This window comes from Morone saxatilis, unplaced genomic scaffold, assembly GCF_004916995.1.
Source record: "Morone saxatilis isolate NCDOM2014 unplaced genomic scaffold, NCSU_SB_2.0 Contig1, whole genome shotgun sequence".
In the NCBI taxonomy this organism is placed as follows: domain Eukaryota; kingdom Metazoa; phylum Chordata; class Actinopteri; family Moronidae; genus Morone; species Morone saxatilis.
Window position 1 is genome coordinate 11,332,826 of NW_023339651.1, and position 14,490 is coordinate 11,347,315.

A 14,490-nucleotide genomic window follows, 5' to 3' on the forward strand; every position below is an offset into this window, starting at 1 on the left:
AAACAAGTTGTTATGCAGTGGTGGAATGTAACTAAGTCAATTTACTCACTTCTACACTACAGTGGGAAATATTATATAATATTTTTACTCCACTACAAGTATTTACTTTTAAAAATAGTATTTTATATAAAATAAATGTGATGAGCTTATAAAATATAATGCATTGTTATATAGAGTATTAAACCAGCAGTTTCTAAGTTAAATTAACTTTTGAGGCCAAATGAGGTAGAATTATCCAACATTTCACAAAAAAGTAAAGATGAGATACATTTTTCCTCTTACCTACTTAATTCTCTCACATTCTTCATGAACACTGGACTAAACTTAACTGCAACAGTACCATGCAACTGGTACATCAGTGTTAACACTTACAACGTTTTTAGCTGATAATAGTTGTGCTTTTACTTGAGTTTGAATGCACGACTTGTATAGAAGTATTTTTACATTGTTATATATTGACTGCATTTAAATGAACAAAATGAACTATGAGCAGTGCACGGAGACACTAGTGCCCAACAGCTATCAGTCATTGGTATGTACAGTATTTAGTATTCCTTTAGTCTACCCATGTTTATGCATATTTACAGGACACTGAAACTGTGAAGAGAATCACATTTACAGGACAGAAATTCTCAAGTTGGAGGGGGAAAAAAAGACACAACGAGCCCCATTCCTTATCAACAAAGAATACTTTTATTTGCTCAATTTCTTTCAGATTTTTTTTTTGGTCAACTATTAGATGTGAGGTGGAGGAGAGTGCACTCAGTAGGAGAGGTGGATGTGCACAGGGCAGCAGGCAGGGGGCAGCAGATGAGTGAGACAACAGGAGGTTATTAGTGAGGAAGAATGAAGTAAACAGTGAAATGATTTACAGAGCAAAAACTTTGGAGATTGTTTCATGCTAATTCCTCAGGAAATCTTCAACTTATTAAAACAAATACCAGTGAAATTATTTAACAAGTTTTCTATCAGAAGACAAAACACTTTCAGTTTTGAGTTGGCAATGATTTTGTGGTAAACTGAAATTAGATTTTGTTCAAACAAGTCTTGTTTTAGCTTTTTATAAGTATGTCTTTTGTCATAATTGGGCCACAGACACCTTTTTATGAATCTCAGTGCTTTATAAACATTACTACTTTTGATAATATATCTTGGCCCATAACAATTACAATATGCACTATATAACGTTTCTTATCTCATGAGCTCAGTATTTCTGCTGTGATTTCTGGAATCTTTTTGCCACCCAAACCTACGACAACCTCTCCATGTCTGTCGCCCTCGGTCTTCCCCCACCCCCATCACAGGCTGTCAGCAAAGCTAAATTTACCCGTCGTCTCACACATATTCACGCAGCAAACCTCCAACATACACACACAGACATTCTCACACATCAGTCGCTTTAGAAAAGGATCAAGCACAATCTAGCTCTCTCTCTTTCTCACACACACACACACACACACAGTGATTCAGTTTATGATGGCAAAAACAACACAATGTCGAGTCAAGGCAATGTGTACACACGTACTGGTCATTGTTCACATTCTCGCACAGAAATACAAAAGGCATGGGCAGAATTTCAAACAAAAAATGCATGTAAATGTACAGACTCACACGTAAAGTGCACATATGGAAGGGAAACTCTGAGGGATGAAGACATACGTGGTATGAATTCAAGAGCATGGTGCTAACTTTGAGAGCAAAAAAAGATCTGATTAAAAAAAAGAAATATTGTCATTGACAAGCAAGTTATGATACAGTGTGTAAGGCAGACATGGAGGGAAACAAAAAGGAGTATTTTACATGATGGGGCAGTTATCTGTAAAGCAGCTGGTTTTGTGTGTGTGTGTGCCATTCTGGGAAATATTACACCAACAAATGCAACCAAATCCAAATAATGGGCGTCAAACAAACACGTGAACACTCATTCACACACACCACCTAACCCCAGAATTTATTAGAAACTCTTGATGTAAAATAAAAAGCCCCACTGACTGCAGCTTCCTGCTGTAGCTTATTATTCCTACCTCAATCATTTTCTCCTTTTCCTCACACTTAAAGGCAATCCAGGTGAATAAGTGTAACATTTCCATCTTATGATCATCAGACATATCCCACCCAAATTCAAAATCAAGTAATCAAAGTAAAACTGTCAACAGATTAAAGCACAAATTGGTCGAAGACAAACAAAAGGACTGAAAAGGCAGCTGATGAGAATGAAGATCTGAAATTATAAAGAAGAGACACAAAAGCAGCAGTGGAAACAACAGAGGCACAAAAATAAAGGTGTGATGGCGAGAAAAGAAAAAAAAAAACACAGTCAGCTAGTATGGCCTCCAAACATAAACCCCCTTCCCCCTCTCTCTAGAACAATCTCCCTTCACAAGGGGCACCTCTCTGTGTCCGCCAGTCCACTTTTGGCACAGATGGACCCTGACACATGCTGTACCACACAGTAGTAGGTTATGATGGCCTGACAAGAGATTTGGTGCCATCTATTGTCAGCCACCGCAAACTGCCATTTGTGCAGAAACTAACATGTCGGACTTCCAAGAGGCTGGTGAGAGTCAAATCGCGGGTGCAGAGATTCAATTTCAAAGTACCCGAGAGTCAAAAGAAACAGGATATGCATCCCAACTGGAAGTCAAAAACTGGGTCTGCTGTGGTAAACCTTTTCTTGCATCCTGTTTTGAAGTCATTTTTTGCGAATGGCAAAAGAACCGTAGAGCACGTCAGTACAAGGCAAAGATAAGTAGAGCAAACATCAATCTTGATCATTCTAAAAGAAGAAAGAAATTATCCATAAAAACGAAACAATTAAAACGAGAAATGTAAACAAAGTCTACTTTGATGGAAGTCATAATGCTGTCATGCATGTCATCTGGGAGGCTGAGCTACTTCCGTGTTCGGCTGCCCTGATTGGAGAGGTGCGAGGGTGTAGGCGTGGTGAAGAGGTGATGAGCTCCTCCTACTCCACTTTGACACCCATCTTCTCTGTGTTTAGTAGATAGAGGCTGTCATCTATCAGGAAACTGGAGGGAGAAAGAAGCAAGGATCATTTATGAGGTAGGAAAAAACACGATCTTCCTTTCTTTTTCAGTCACTGCCTGAAATGCTTCTCTGCAGGAAAGCTGCAAACGAAACGAAGGCAGAGCAGGTGAGCGTCACGAACCTGTAGAAAAGGAAGTGGACTGGTATGGTGCTCAGGTGCCACACAGCGTGAGCATCTAGGATCCAGAGCATTGGAGGGAAGTCCAGCAGCTCCAACAGGGCCAGACCATGAAGCAGCAGCACCACCAGGCCGCACTTCCACCAGTATGGCAGGGTCCGCCGGTTCTGCCAGCACCAACACAGCCACCACAGGAGGTTCACCATGCCTTTAAAGACAAAATACATTTTAAAAGATAAGAAACAAGCCATTTGAAGGACAGGGCACCAGGTAAGAGTCATCTTAAGACAGTAACCTGAAATTGAATAAACTTGATAACCAAGAATGATATAAGTTGTTCTAACTGCAGACTGAACAAAACTGGAAAATTGGAAATGAGAAACAAGAACAATCCAGGAAAAGAAAAGTACTAAAAAATACTATTAACTAACTATTAAAAATAAGCCATTACAACCAACCAAATCTGAGCGTTAGTGTGACCTTTTGAGCATTTACTGTACCGATAGTGGCGTTAGCAGCCATGTTGTAGCCGTAGTCGAAACTGACAAAGGTCAAGTAGGACACATGCGAGGTAAAGGCCAAGATGAGCAGCACTCCCACCATGCTGGACACCCCAGGTCGCCTCAGACCCAATGTTCTGACGAAGAGAGGGGGAACACAGAGTTAACAGAAATAATGGATTAACAGAAAGTGTTCTGACTTTTACTTTAACTATAATATAAAGTGACTTCAGTTAAAGTAAATATTCACTCGTTCTTATCATAAATATCAAAACTTCATCCAGGAACTATTACCCAGGGTCAATCATTGATAAAGATGTGATTTCAGTTCCATTTCCTTCTTCTATCATGGGACAAATTAAAACATTTGTAGGTCACGTGGAAAACCTGTTTTAGAGCTTACCTGACACAGCATAGGTAGATCGAGTACAGAATGACTGCCGTTGCACAGAAATAGTCCATTTTCTGAAAGAGAACAACACATACAGACTCTTATTGACAACAGAAATCAATATCAAGAGAAAAAAGACACGGGCCTGTTGTATGTTATAGAAAATATACTGCACACAGCAGAGGTCGTCTCAGGAGGTGGTCTGGCAGTTGGAAAGACATTTTAGCTATAAGATATTTTAATATTTTATTTTTTCCACTCAATAAAGTTGGATCAACTGGTGTTTTGGTATGCATACTGAGTCCAAGTCCTCCATATAAACAGCGATCGACTGCTGTGAGCTCACGAGCTGACTGAACTTATATCTTTCTCAGGAGTAAGTGGACCAAACCGGGGCTGAAAGGCGAGAGATTATTCATCTCATCAGCCAGGTAGAGAGAAATAAAACTTCAAGAGAAAGCCCATGTTGGAAGTGCATCTTTGAAACATTACCTCAGTTAGATACGTGTCCCGGGTGTGAAACACTGTGGACCAGAACCAGGCATTGAGAGAAACCTAAAGAAACACACACAGTAAAAGTGTCATGACACTTGTAGAAAGACGAGGTAGTATTGGTGTATTTATTGGTGTTTAAGTTTCATTTCTTTTCCATCTCACCAGAGAGAAGGCGTTGATGGTGTGGTACATCGGGCTTTGGCGTGGCACCGTGCTCCGATAGCGCAGCAGCATTAGAAGGCAAGCCAGGCCATTGAGCAGAGAGGCCAGGGCAGAAGCTGGCTCCTCAAAACACAGGAAGCGCGCAAACGGCCACTATAAGAAATAAAACATACGACTCGTTATTTCACAATTGTTGACTCAAATCGGTTAAGACAAAACCAACCAATACCGACATTTACAGTTTCGTTCTAACGCAGCCGGCTGTGAACACATTCTAACTTTGAGTACTAACTGTATAACTGTGTGATATTCATACTGGCCTCTGTAGGAAGCACTAACCTTGCCGTGGAACTGTGGGACCCTGTACCCCTCGGCCTGATAAAGCCCCACGGTGGTCCACATGCATTGGTAGCGACAGTCATCACGACATGTCCAACCTGGAACACAGGAACAAAGAGAGAGGAGGTGAGGGCACGGACAGGCATTGACACAGGTCAAAGGGTCAAGTTCAGTTTGCTTTACAGACAATAGAATAGATTACATCCAACAATGAAATACATAAGGATTTTTGTTTAGATTTGGTATAAAGCTGAAACAATGAGTCCAGCGAGATGAACATTTAAAATAATAATCTCAGTTTTTCCTCTCTTCTATATCAATGTAAATAATTATTTGGGAGTAATGCGGTTGCTCAAACAAAACAAGACATTTGAGATGTCACCTTTTGTATTCTGCGTAATTGTGTCTGATGTTTCATAAACCATATATTTAGTCAATAAACTGAGAAAATAATGGGCCGATTAATCACTAATAACAAACAATGGTTAATGGCAGCCCTAAAAATGTGTTGTTCTCATTTGCAGCTGGAGAGAAGGAGGCACTTGTTTTAATTTAGTCTTTTTAGGCTGGATTACACTGTGTCAAGTGCCAATTTGTTTCATGTTCAAACCTCACACAGTCAGACTGTACAGCTGTTAATGACTGACCGAGGGTGGAGTTTCAATAGGCCTATTGTGACACCTTGCTCAGCCGGAAAAACTGGCTTTCAACTTTCAAGGCTGTTTCAATGAATGAAAGTAAGCGTCACTTGTTTCATTCAGCATCAAAGATGTGACAATATAACGTTACGTGTGAAAAAGTGAACTGCAGCAGTGGAGCAGCTACACAGATGAGTAAACACACAGTGAATGATAACTGTTGGCAAAGACAGTCAGCGATATGTTTAACAAATGTTACAACGCAGCATATGTATAATTCAGCATGCTGTCGGGGTTGCTACAGACTGCTCGCAAGCTAACCTAAGTTACCTGCCACCAACAACAACAACAACAACAACAACAACAACTCACCTGTCAGCGCCATGTACTGCGGCTGGGCAGACTGGAAGCCCCGTAGCCGAGCTCCGGTGCAGTTGGTCCGGACACACTGCTTCACACAGTCACGGTAAACCGGCTCCTTGTCGCCTTGAGAGGACTGTACAGTGGTCACCGACATCAGGAGCAGGACGACGGTGGCCACCGCGGGGAGTCTGACAGATGTGCAGCGGGGTAACGCTGAGGCCATGGCGGTGGGTCTCGGCTGGTCAGAGCTCACAAAGGCACGGCGGGGGGACGACAGCGGCATCGATGGCTTCCACAGCCGACGGTCCACATTACCAGACAGCCATTCCTAGTTTGTGGCGACAAACCGGGGCCTGAAGATGTTTTACAGTTACACTACTGTGTGTCCAACTGTTTCCCTTTGCTCTCCGATCAGGGTTTCACCACTCACACAACGTTTCCGGTTGCCATTTTCAAAATAAAATTTTCGTTTGTGGAAGCTTTTGTTTTTGAGCGATACAGAAAAAATCGATTTACAGCTACAGTGTTTTATTTGTTCGGTCTGGTCTATCTGCTTATCTTCGAGAAATAATTATTCTTTTGTTAGCCTACTTACTGGGTAGATTTAGTGCAGATATTTAAAAGTGACATATTGGTAGCTTTTATTTTGAAGGCAGAACGTTTTGTTGCAGTGAATTTTACTTCCTGATTTCATGTACGTCACTAGATCACGTGATTGATTGATCTATTGATTTTGATTTGATGGTATTATTATTATTATTATTATTATTATTATATAGTTATGTGCAAAATGATAATAATAATGATATTAATACACAACAGTAAGATAATAAAACACAGACTAATAAAAATAATTTATATCAATAATATCATTAATATCCAGGACTAACCTAATACTTTGTCAGTCAAGCCAAATGGGGCAAGCCAGAGCTGGTCTTGGACTTGACTAATAGAGTGTAACATTGTAACAGGTGGCTTCCCTGCTGTGGAAAATGTCTCTTGCTTTGAATATGCAAGTGTTTATCTCATCACACTCATTCATCGCCTGTCACTTTCCACCGTCTGTCAACATCAGTGTTTTGTATATGGTAAATTAAATCACCTTTTATGCAAATGAAGAGGTGGCATACATTACATAGAGTGACATACAGTATTTCCTATATTGTTGAAGCAAAAAAAATGCTGTTTAATTTAACACCCCATGAAGGAAACACAAAATGTATTTATTGAATATAATCCTAATTTCTTGGTATGACTACGTAATTGTGTAAATGGGTTTGCCATGATAGCTCGCCTGGTTGAGTTGGTGCCCCATGTACCAATGCTGATTCTTTGCTGCAGGGGCCACAGGGTTTGAATCTGACCTGTGGCCCTTTGCTGTATGTCACCCTCTTTCTCTCCCGATTTCCTGGTAGTCTCTCAAGCTGTTGTTATAAATAAAGTTTAAAGTCTAAAGAAGTATTGAAATAAGTAACCTCCCTCATAACTGCTGTCATTTGAGGAAATAGGTTTAAACCTAAAGATAAAAGCAGCAGAAACAATGACACAGCATTTACTTCCTTTATTGTACATGCAATAGTTTAGTTACAATTAACTTATTCTTAACAAAAAAAGACGTTCTTCAAGCACTGTTAAGCAGGAAAAGTAGAAATGTTATATTGAAATTATTTAGTCGAGCACATTGATATAAAACACAGACCAATTTTGACCTCAGGACTTTCATCACACTGGAAACAGATCAAGCAAATAAACCAACTATAATAATATCAAATGCTTTATATCATGAAAATAAAAATAAAATGACATAATTTGCATAAACACCATATCATACAGTATTATGCAGCTCCACCAATAAATAGAAGGCTAGTGGCTACAATAATCATGATACACAACTGAAAAGACAAAATAAAGGTTGTATGAGGTTCATTTCTGCTTCCAGCATTTTAGCCATTCCAGTTTTCCCAGATTGCTCAAATACAGGATGAGTGAAACTGTATTTCCTACTATGGAAATGCAAATCACTGGAGTCACCACACGACAATTAAAGGTTTTTATATCCACATTCAGAATCTGGGACACACACACAGCAATTAGGAAAATAGGAAACAGAGGTAATAGCAATATTGTTGATGATGATCTGCAGAGCCCTCTTCTTCTGGGGGTGGACTTCTGTTCCTCCAGGGCTAGATCTCATTAGGGTCCAGAGGATGGCAATGTTACAATATCCATTAACAGGGAGAATCAAAACAAAAAACAAGATTGGGATGAGGAAAATACAAAGTTCCAAGTGTCCAATAGCGAGATAACATCCACAAGCAACCGTCGCAGTCCAGACACCAACAGCCATCAGGATCCTGGGAGTCAGATTTTTTCTCAACTGATATGTAACTGGATGAACCACAGCCAGGTAACAGTCCAGGCAGATACAAGTTAGAAAGAGAGGCCTCCCACACAAACTGAATGTATAAATGAAGGCAGCAAGTGCTCTGTACACTAAGTTATTCCAGTGTACACCGTTATACAGCTGTGGTAGAAGAAAGAGCAAATAAATCCCATCCATGACAGTTAGATTTAACATAAAGACGTCATTTGGGGATAATGAGGTTCCTTTTCTTACTTTCTGAAACTTGTCCAAAAGCACAGCAACCACTCCGGGAAACCCCAAAACAAAGCAAACTACAGAGATACATATCCAGAAGGTAATACCTGCCTGTTGGCAACTACACTTCAGAAAGATATCAGCTGTAGCATTAGAGTAGTCAGTGAAGTTAAGTAACAGAGACATTTTGATTTGTGGTGGTATTGTTGCTTAAAAAGAGCCTTTCTTTCTTTCACTCTCTTATTAATCTGTTTAAGCCGACCCCTTGCTATAAGTAAAATGACCATATGACCTGCTGCGGAAGATATGAGGAATATATTTGAATGATGCAGGTGTGGCATTGAACGTTGAAGCCACACCACTATCATCTGTCACATCTGTCATACACTGTTTTCCACTCAGATTTGAATTAGTTTTACAGTAAAATCGGGAAGGACACGGCATTACATATCTTACTTCTGTCCAGCAAGGGAAGGAAGTAGAACCTGTATCTACTGTGTGTTTTCAGCCACAGTGGTGGACCAAAAGCAGAAGCACAAATTCCACATGAATAGCACATCCAAATCGAGGTCATATTAAGTCCATATATTCATTTAACCATTGATCTTGTATTGATTGTGATTGCCTGAGGAGTGAGGGAGGATACTTTTCATAGAGCAGATCTAGACCACACTTACAGAGACCCAATAATTCCCACCACAGGCAAGCACTTGGCGACAGGAAGGAAAAACTTCCTTTTAAGAGGTAGAAACCTCGAGCAGACCCAGGCTCTAAATGGCTGGTCGGTTGGGTTTAGATAGATAGAGAGAGAGAGAGAGATGTGCATTAATAAAAACAAGTAACAATAAGAGCTATAATAATCAAAATCTGACTAAGAATAATGATGATGATGATGTTTTTCCTATGTTTTCCAAACCTTTACTCTATTAATTCGTTCGCGTTTTTTATTTAATGTTAATATTTCTCTAGATCCACCCCTATTACTGGGTAAGGGTTATTCTTGTATTGTTAGGTGTTTCTATTATTTTGTCCCACTGTCCTGCAGATTTAGGGTCATGCATTGGTACTGCATGGAGAAATCTCTAGATATTTAATTAGATAAAAGATTACAATTCAGCATGATATATTTGATATATTTAAGACTTTGGGATTATGATGAGACCTTAAAGTTCAGTAGTTTTGACCTCGATAATGCTTCACCATTTGCATATAGCAGTCAGTGTGCAGTCAGTGCTCTACAGGGCTGTTCACAGTCAACCAACAGACACAGTGTCATACGAAAGGTAGTGGATTTTATTTGTACTTCTTTCTTTGTTACAGTCATAGTCACAACAACAGGAGAGAAACAACAGTGAAAAGGAGGAAGGAGAGTCAAAAACAAAGATGTTGTACTTTTGTTTATTTGATCCCTGCCTCCAACTCACCATCTTTCCCCATCTCTTTCTCTATTTACAAGATTTATAAAAAAAATCATGCTTTCCTATTTTTCCCTGCAACTTTTCCTTTCATGCCTATATTTAAGAGAAGGAGAGACAGATTAAAAAGAGAGGGGTAGGCAAACTATTATAGTACAATACTCCCACTCTTTTACTGTGCACTCCTCCCTACTACAAACAAAGGGATGAATCCATTAAACACTCTGTGTCAGGCTTGAGACTAACAGACCACTTGAGTCAGACTGCTTACTTGTTTCAAGCAAGTGACTGTGCTTGCACCACAGCACCCAAGACATATTTTTGACTGACCGCTGTATACACTGGACTGCATATGCATACATGCTGCATGTAGGTATGATGCATGCACTGTTGGCCTCAATACAGAAAGACAGAATGAGTGATGGGAGAAAAAGGAGGAGGAACAAGAGGCAGGGACAGAGATGGAGAGAGTGTTTCAGTGCCACAAGATTATTTTTATTGAAAATAATCCCATGTTCCCCTGTTGGTCCTCACACACAAACACCCCCACAGCCTTCAGTCCTCTCACTGAGAATCTCGATAAAGGAGACAAGTCTTTTAGTAGTGAGCTGGCAAGTGGAAAGAGCGGACCGGAGCGTGAAAGTGTGCAAGGAAGTCACGGCGTTGTAGAAGGGGGGGAGTGAGTAGATGGTGCGGCAAGTATGGGTTTAAACGGAGGTAGAGATCTTGATAGAGAGGGGGATTTACTCTTCCTTCTCCTCTCCGTGTGTGATGACGTAGCAGATGTTCTTGTAGTCCACATTGCCAGCCACATCAGGGGGGAAAGCAGCCCACAGGTTGGTCATCTGCAGAGGATGAGTAAAAGAAATGGCTTACAACCCTGAACAATCGATGACAGGACGTGAACATGAGTGAACAAAGATCATCAGCTCACCTCCTCAGCGGTGAACCTGTCGCACTGGGTGGTCAGGAGCTCTTCAAGCCTGGAGAGGGAAAATGGAGAAGAATTAATATCAGATGGTCTATCTTGAATCAAGATTGTGCCACAAAGAGCTCAGACTCTTGTGATAGAAAAAAGCCCTTACAATTCCTTCTTGATGGCGCCAGTGGCCTCGGGGTCCAGGACCTTGAAAGCGCTCACGATGACGTCCTCGGGATCAGCACCTAAGAGTAAAAGCAGCCAATTAGTCTCAATTATGAAGTTAATACCAAAAAACAAGTAGGGAAATAGGAAAGTAACTCCTCAAAGTGGTAAATAATCTATGAAATAAGACAAAAAGTGACAGGCAAGGACACACCCTTCAGCTTCTCGCCGAACATGGTCAGGAAGACTGTGAAGTTGATAGGGCCGCTGGCCTCCTTCACCATGGCCTCCAGCTCCTCATTCTTCACATTCAGTTGACCCATGGTGGCCAGCACGTCCCTCAGATCGTCCTTGCTGATGATGCCATCTCTGTTCTGGTCGATGATTGTGAAAGCCTGCCGGGGGACAGATGAGAAGAGAGAAGGAGGAGGTTAGTCAGTGAATAAAAGAATCAAATTGTGCTCCATTTGTTGCAAATTACTGTATCAAAGGTTCACCACCTCCTCGGATGACGTTCATAAGCCCTCAAACTATAAACAAAAGTACAGCCAATTGAAACAGTGAAAATTGAGATCCTCACATTTCTCACAAGTCCTTGTCATAAGACACACTTATGATAACTATTTGCATGAGATAGTCTGCCGACATAAACGTGTAAATGTGGAGCTGTTCTCCACCTCTTTTCACATGACTGGGTGTAGCACTCACTGAAACCAAAGATGGCATTGCGAACCTTTTGGGACTTGGCAGCTGGTCGGCCACTTGTCTTTCTAAGGTGTTAAAATGGTCTCGGAATGTGAGACAAGCCCCTTGCGACATTTAAGGAGAAGGTTTTGATTACAGCTGTCACCCCCTCCTCCATTTTTTTGCCTTGTGACTGAATCTTCTGACCCTGTCCCCAATGTTATGTCACCTTCTGAAGCCTCTAAAGGGTCAGCTAAGCCACTGTCGCCATTGTATTCTCTTTTCTTCATACCTGCATACTGTTCTCCCTTCTCTTCCCTTAATATAGACTCAACTTAAGACCTCAGATCTTTTCTTGTTCTTTCTACCTAGCCACTCTTTCCTGCTCTGATTAATATCACTGCCTACCAGCTGTTGGGAGACATTCCTGTAGGGTCACAGAGCAAGTGTTTTAAGCCTCTGATGAGGATTACTGAGATACCCCAAAGGAGAGGTAGCTACCGTCATCGGAAAAGCTCAGATTTATTGTCCTGTCGTGCTGATGAGGACATTTTTGCTGTCATGAAACCAAACCGATCGCGTCTATATGTTTTGGAAGCTTCCTCATGTTACGTCCAAGGTCAAGTGATACATGGAGTCATCAGTTATATGAGCACCACAAAATGTTCCTTTTCTCACAAGGTGTGGGAAGACCTCAATGTATACTACTAGAAAGTGTCTGCTTTGAAGTGTGTGAGATGTGATGGAGAAAACTTCACCTCCTTGTACTCCTGGATCTGGCTCTGCTCAAACATGGAGAACACATTGGAGGATCCACCCTCACCCTGCTGCTGCCTCCTCTTGGCCTTCTTGGGTGCCTGTTAGATGATAAAAGGTAAAGAACACACAAAATTTAAAACATGCAAAACATCAACCGAACAGACTTTACTATAAAATGTAGTAATCCTGGCTAACTCCAAGCAAACGATATGAAGACTGTCAAGGATGCCCAATGTGAGGCCAAAGCCAAAAAGGACATATAAGACTCCTAAATTGCTTATTTCAGTAACTCCAAAAAGCCTAATTAAATCACTCTAGTGGCTTTAGAAAAATTGCCAAATAAATCCTACATCATCATCACAAAGCTTTTGTGAGGACAGTTTTCTTCTTACAAAAGAAGTCTACCTATTTTGTTTCTATTGCCCAATTGAGTGGGTAAAATACTAAGTAGTTGCTTTGGGGGCTAAAATAATAAGCCAAAGATCCCAAAACATTTTGTGTTTCAGTATTTCATCATGGTTAAGATTTGAGATGTTAATCAATCTTAAACTCAAGCCGGCAGATAAAAGTTAAGACTGGGTCCAAATCCACAATTTGGGAGGCTCGGCTCCAGAGACTCCTACAATTTAGTTTCATGGGCTGCTGGTAATCCAGATAGCAAATGTATCAGTGATGTTTTCATCTCATCAGTTTAGTGTCGAGAAGATCCTAGATCCCTAGAGACTGTTCTTCGGAGGAACATGGCCACACTCACCATCTCTCAAGTTTGTGGGGTTGTTGGTGGTCAAGAAGAGAAGCCTACGCCAAAGCCGATGTGACTGACATGTTAAGCCTTGGACTCTTGGGGTCTTATATACTAGCCCACGGGGGGCTAACTTTAGCCACACCATCAGGTTTGGCAGGAAAATAGAGCTATGGGGAAAGTAAGAGAAAGAGGGAGGAGCAAGGAGGTGGTGAGTATGGATCGGCTTACCGATGCTCCAAAATAGGCCCCATGAGTCTTGGAATGAGGTGAATTCAATGCCAACACACATGTATGACTTTGGTGTCATCCGTGGACTAATATGGCAAAACTGGCAGACAGGGAATGCTGTGGGACAACTGAACTGTCCCTGTACCCTTCTTCTTCTTCTTGACATATTGAGAGTCTTTGTCATGGCTATTTTTGTTTCTTTGATATCCAGTGTGAGAGAACAAACCCCAGTGGATGAGACAGGCTGCTGCTGTTTACTCCCTTGATACTCACACGTGTGGGATTAACAGTAATTAACAGCTTTGAGCTGCCCAAGGTGCCAACATGTATTCGTAGTAAACATATCCTAAAGTCATCATCTGTCTAAATGATAGGTTTGGTGTGAGGTTAGTGTCCATTACCAGATCAGCAGTGGCCAGCAGACTTTATAAACAGTCATGAAACTTAAAAGCAGTTGGCTGATGGACATTGGTCCAACTCCAGCAATGACACACGACTCAAGGGCCTCTAGAAACAGTGACCATGCATCAATAAGAAATGTAAACAGTCCTTTAATACTGACAGAGGTAGTAGAAAATGCTTTGCAGGAATACTGTATGTCTCACTTTTGAAAAAGAACTCAATCTAGATCACATTTGACACAGAAACCAAAACAGACCATATAAACACAGTACATTCAGTACATTCAAACTTCTAAAGGCAGCCTATTGGTTTCTTTTTCATCCTGTTTCATTGTTTTGTGCACTGGTGGACGTGCAAAAAGCCATACATAGTTAGAAAAAACAGGGACATTTCAAGGAGGACCTCTTAATATTGTTTTTGTGATAATAAGTCACATCAGTGATGGGAAACAGCAAATGATGATGAGCAGCTTTCCTACCATGGAGACACTAATTTGGGTTCCTCCCAAGGTTCCCAGTAT

The 14,490-nt window shown here is 40.9% G+C and overlaps 2 protein-coding genes across 2 annotated transcripts; both read right to left on the reverse strand.

Moving 5' to 3' along the window:
- Positions 1 to 679: 679 nt before the first annotated feature.
- pgap3 (post-GPI attachment to proteins phospholipase 3) lies at positions 680 to 6,337 on the reverse strand. The gene is made up of 8 exons (XM_035667853.1): positions 6,064 to 6,337; positions 5,054 to 5,151; positions 4,715 to 4,867; positions 4,550 to 4,612; positions 4,070 to 4,131; positions 3,667 to 3,803; positions 3,170 to 3,374; positions 680 to 3,029 (listed from the first exon to the last, which is right to left on the reverse strand). The coding sequence occupies exons 1-8, from the start codon at positions 6,335 to 6,337 to the stop codon at positions 2,966 to 2,968; spliced, it is 1,056 nt and encodes a 351-aa protein (XP_035523746.1). The 3' UTR covers positions 680 to 2,965.
- A 3,700-nt stretch (positions 6,338 to 10,037) lies between these two features.
- On the reverse strand, positions 10,038 to 13,487 carry mylpfb (myosin light chain, phosphorylatable, fast skeletal muscle b). Its single transcript, XM_035668022.1, has 6 exons — positions 13,350 to 13,487; positions 12,595 to 12,693; positions 11,367 to 11,547; positions 11,154 to 11,232; positions 11,003 to 11,051; positions 10,038 to 10,913 (listed from the first exon to the last, which is right to left on the reverse strand). The coding sequence occupies exons 1-6, from the start codon at positions 13,350 to 13,352 to the stop codon at positions 10,812 to 10,814; spliced, it is 513 nt and encodes a 170-aa protein (XP_035523915.1). The 5' UTR covers positions 13,353 to 13,487; the 3' UTR covers positions 10,038 to 10,811.
- Between the last annotated feature and the right edge of the window lie 1,003 nt (positions 13,488 to 14,490).

What these genes read in the sequence shown, in the direction of transcription:
- pgap3 (XM_035667853.1), bottom strand. Translation starts at nt 6,337, where the DNA reads ATGCCGCTGTCGTCCCCCCGCCGTGCCTTTGTGAGCTCTGACCAGCCG. An exon ending in TCCCACAGTTCCACGGCAAG is followed by an intron (nt 4,868 to 5,053) that starts GTTAGTGCTTCC and finishes TATTTCTTATAG; the next exon opens with TGGCCGTTTGCGCGCTTCCT. An exon ending in GTCCACTTCCTTTTCTACAG is followed by an intron (nt 3,030 to 3,169) that starts GTTCGTGACGCT and finishes TTCTCCCTCCAG; the next exon opens with TTTCCTGATAGATGACAGCC.
- mylpfb (XM_035668022.1), bottom strand. An exon ending in AGATCCAGGAGTACAAGGAG is followed by an intron (nt 11,548 to 12,594) that starts GTGAAGTTTTCT and finishes GTCCCCCGGCAG; the next exon opens with GCTTTCACAATCATCGACCA. An exon ending in GGCGCCATCAAGAAGGAATT is followed by an intron (nt 11,052 to 11,153) that starts GTAAGGGCTTTT and finishes TTCCCTCTCCAG; the next exon opens with GCTTGAAGAGCTCCTGACCA.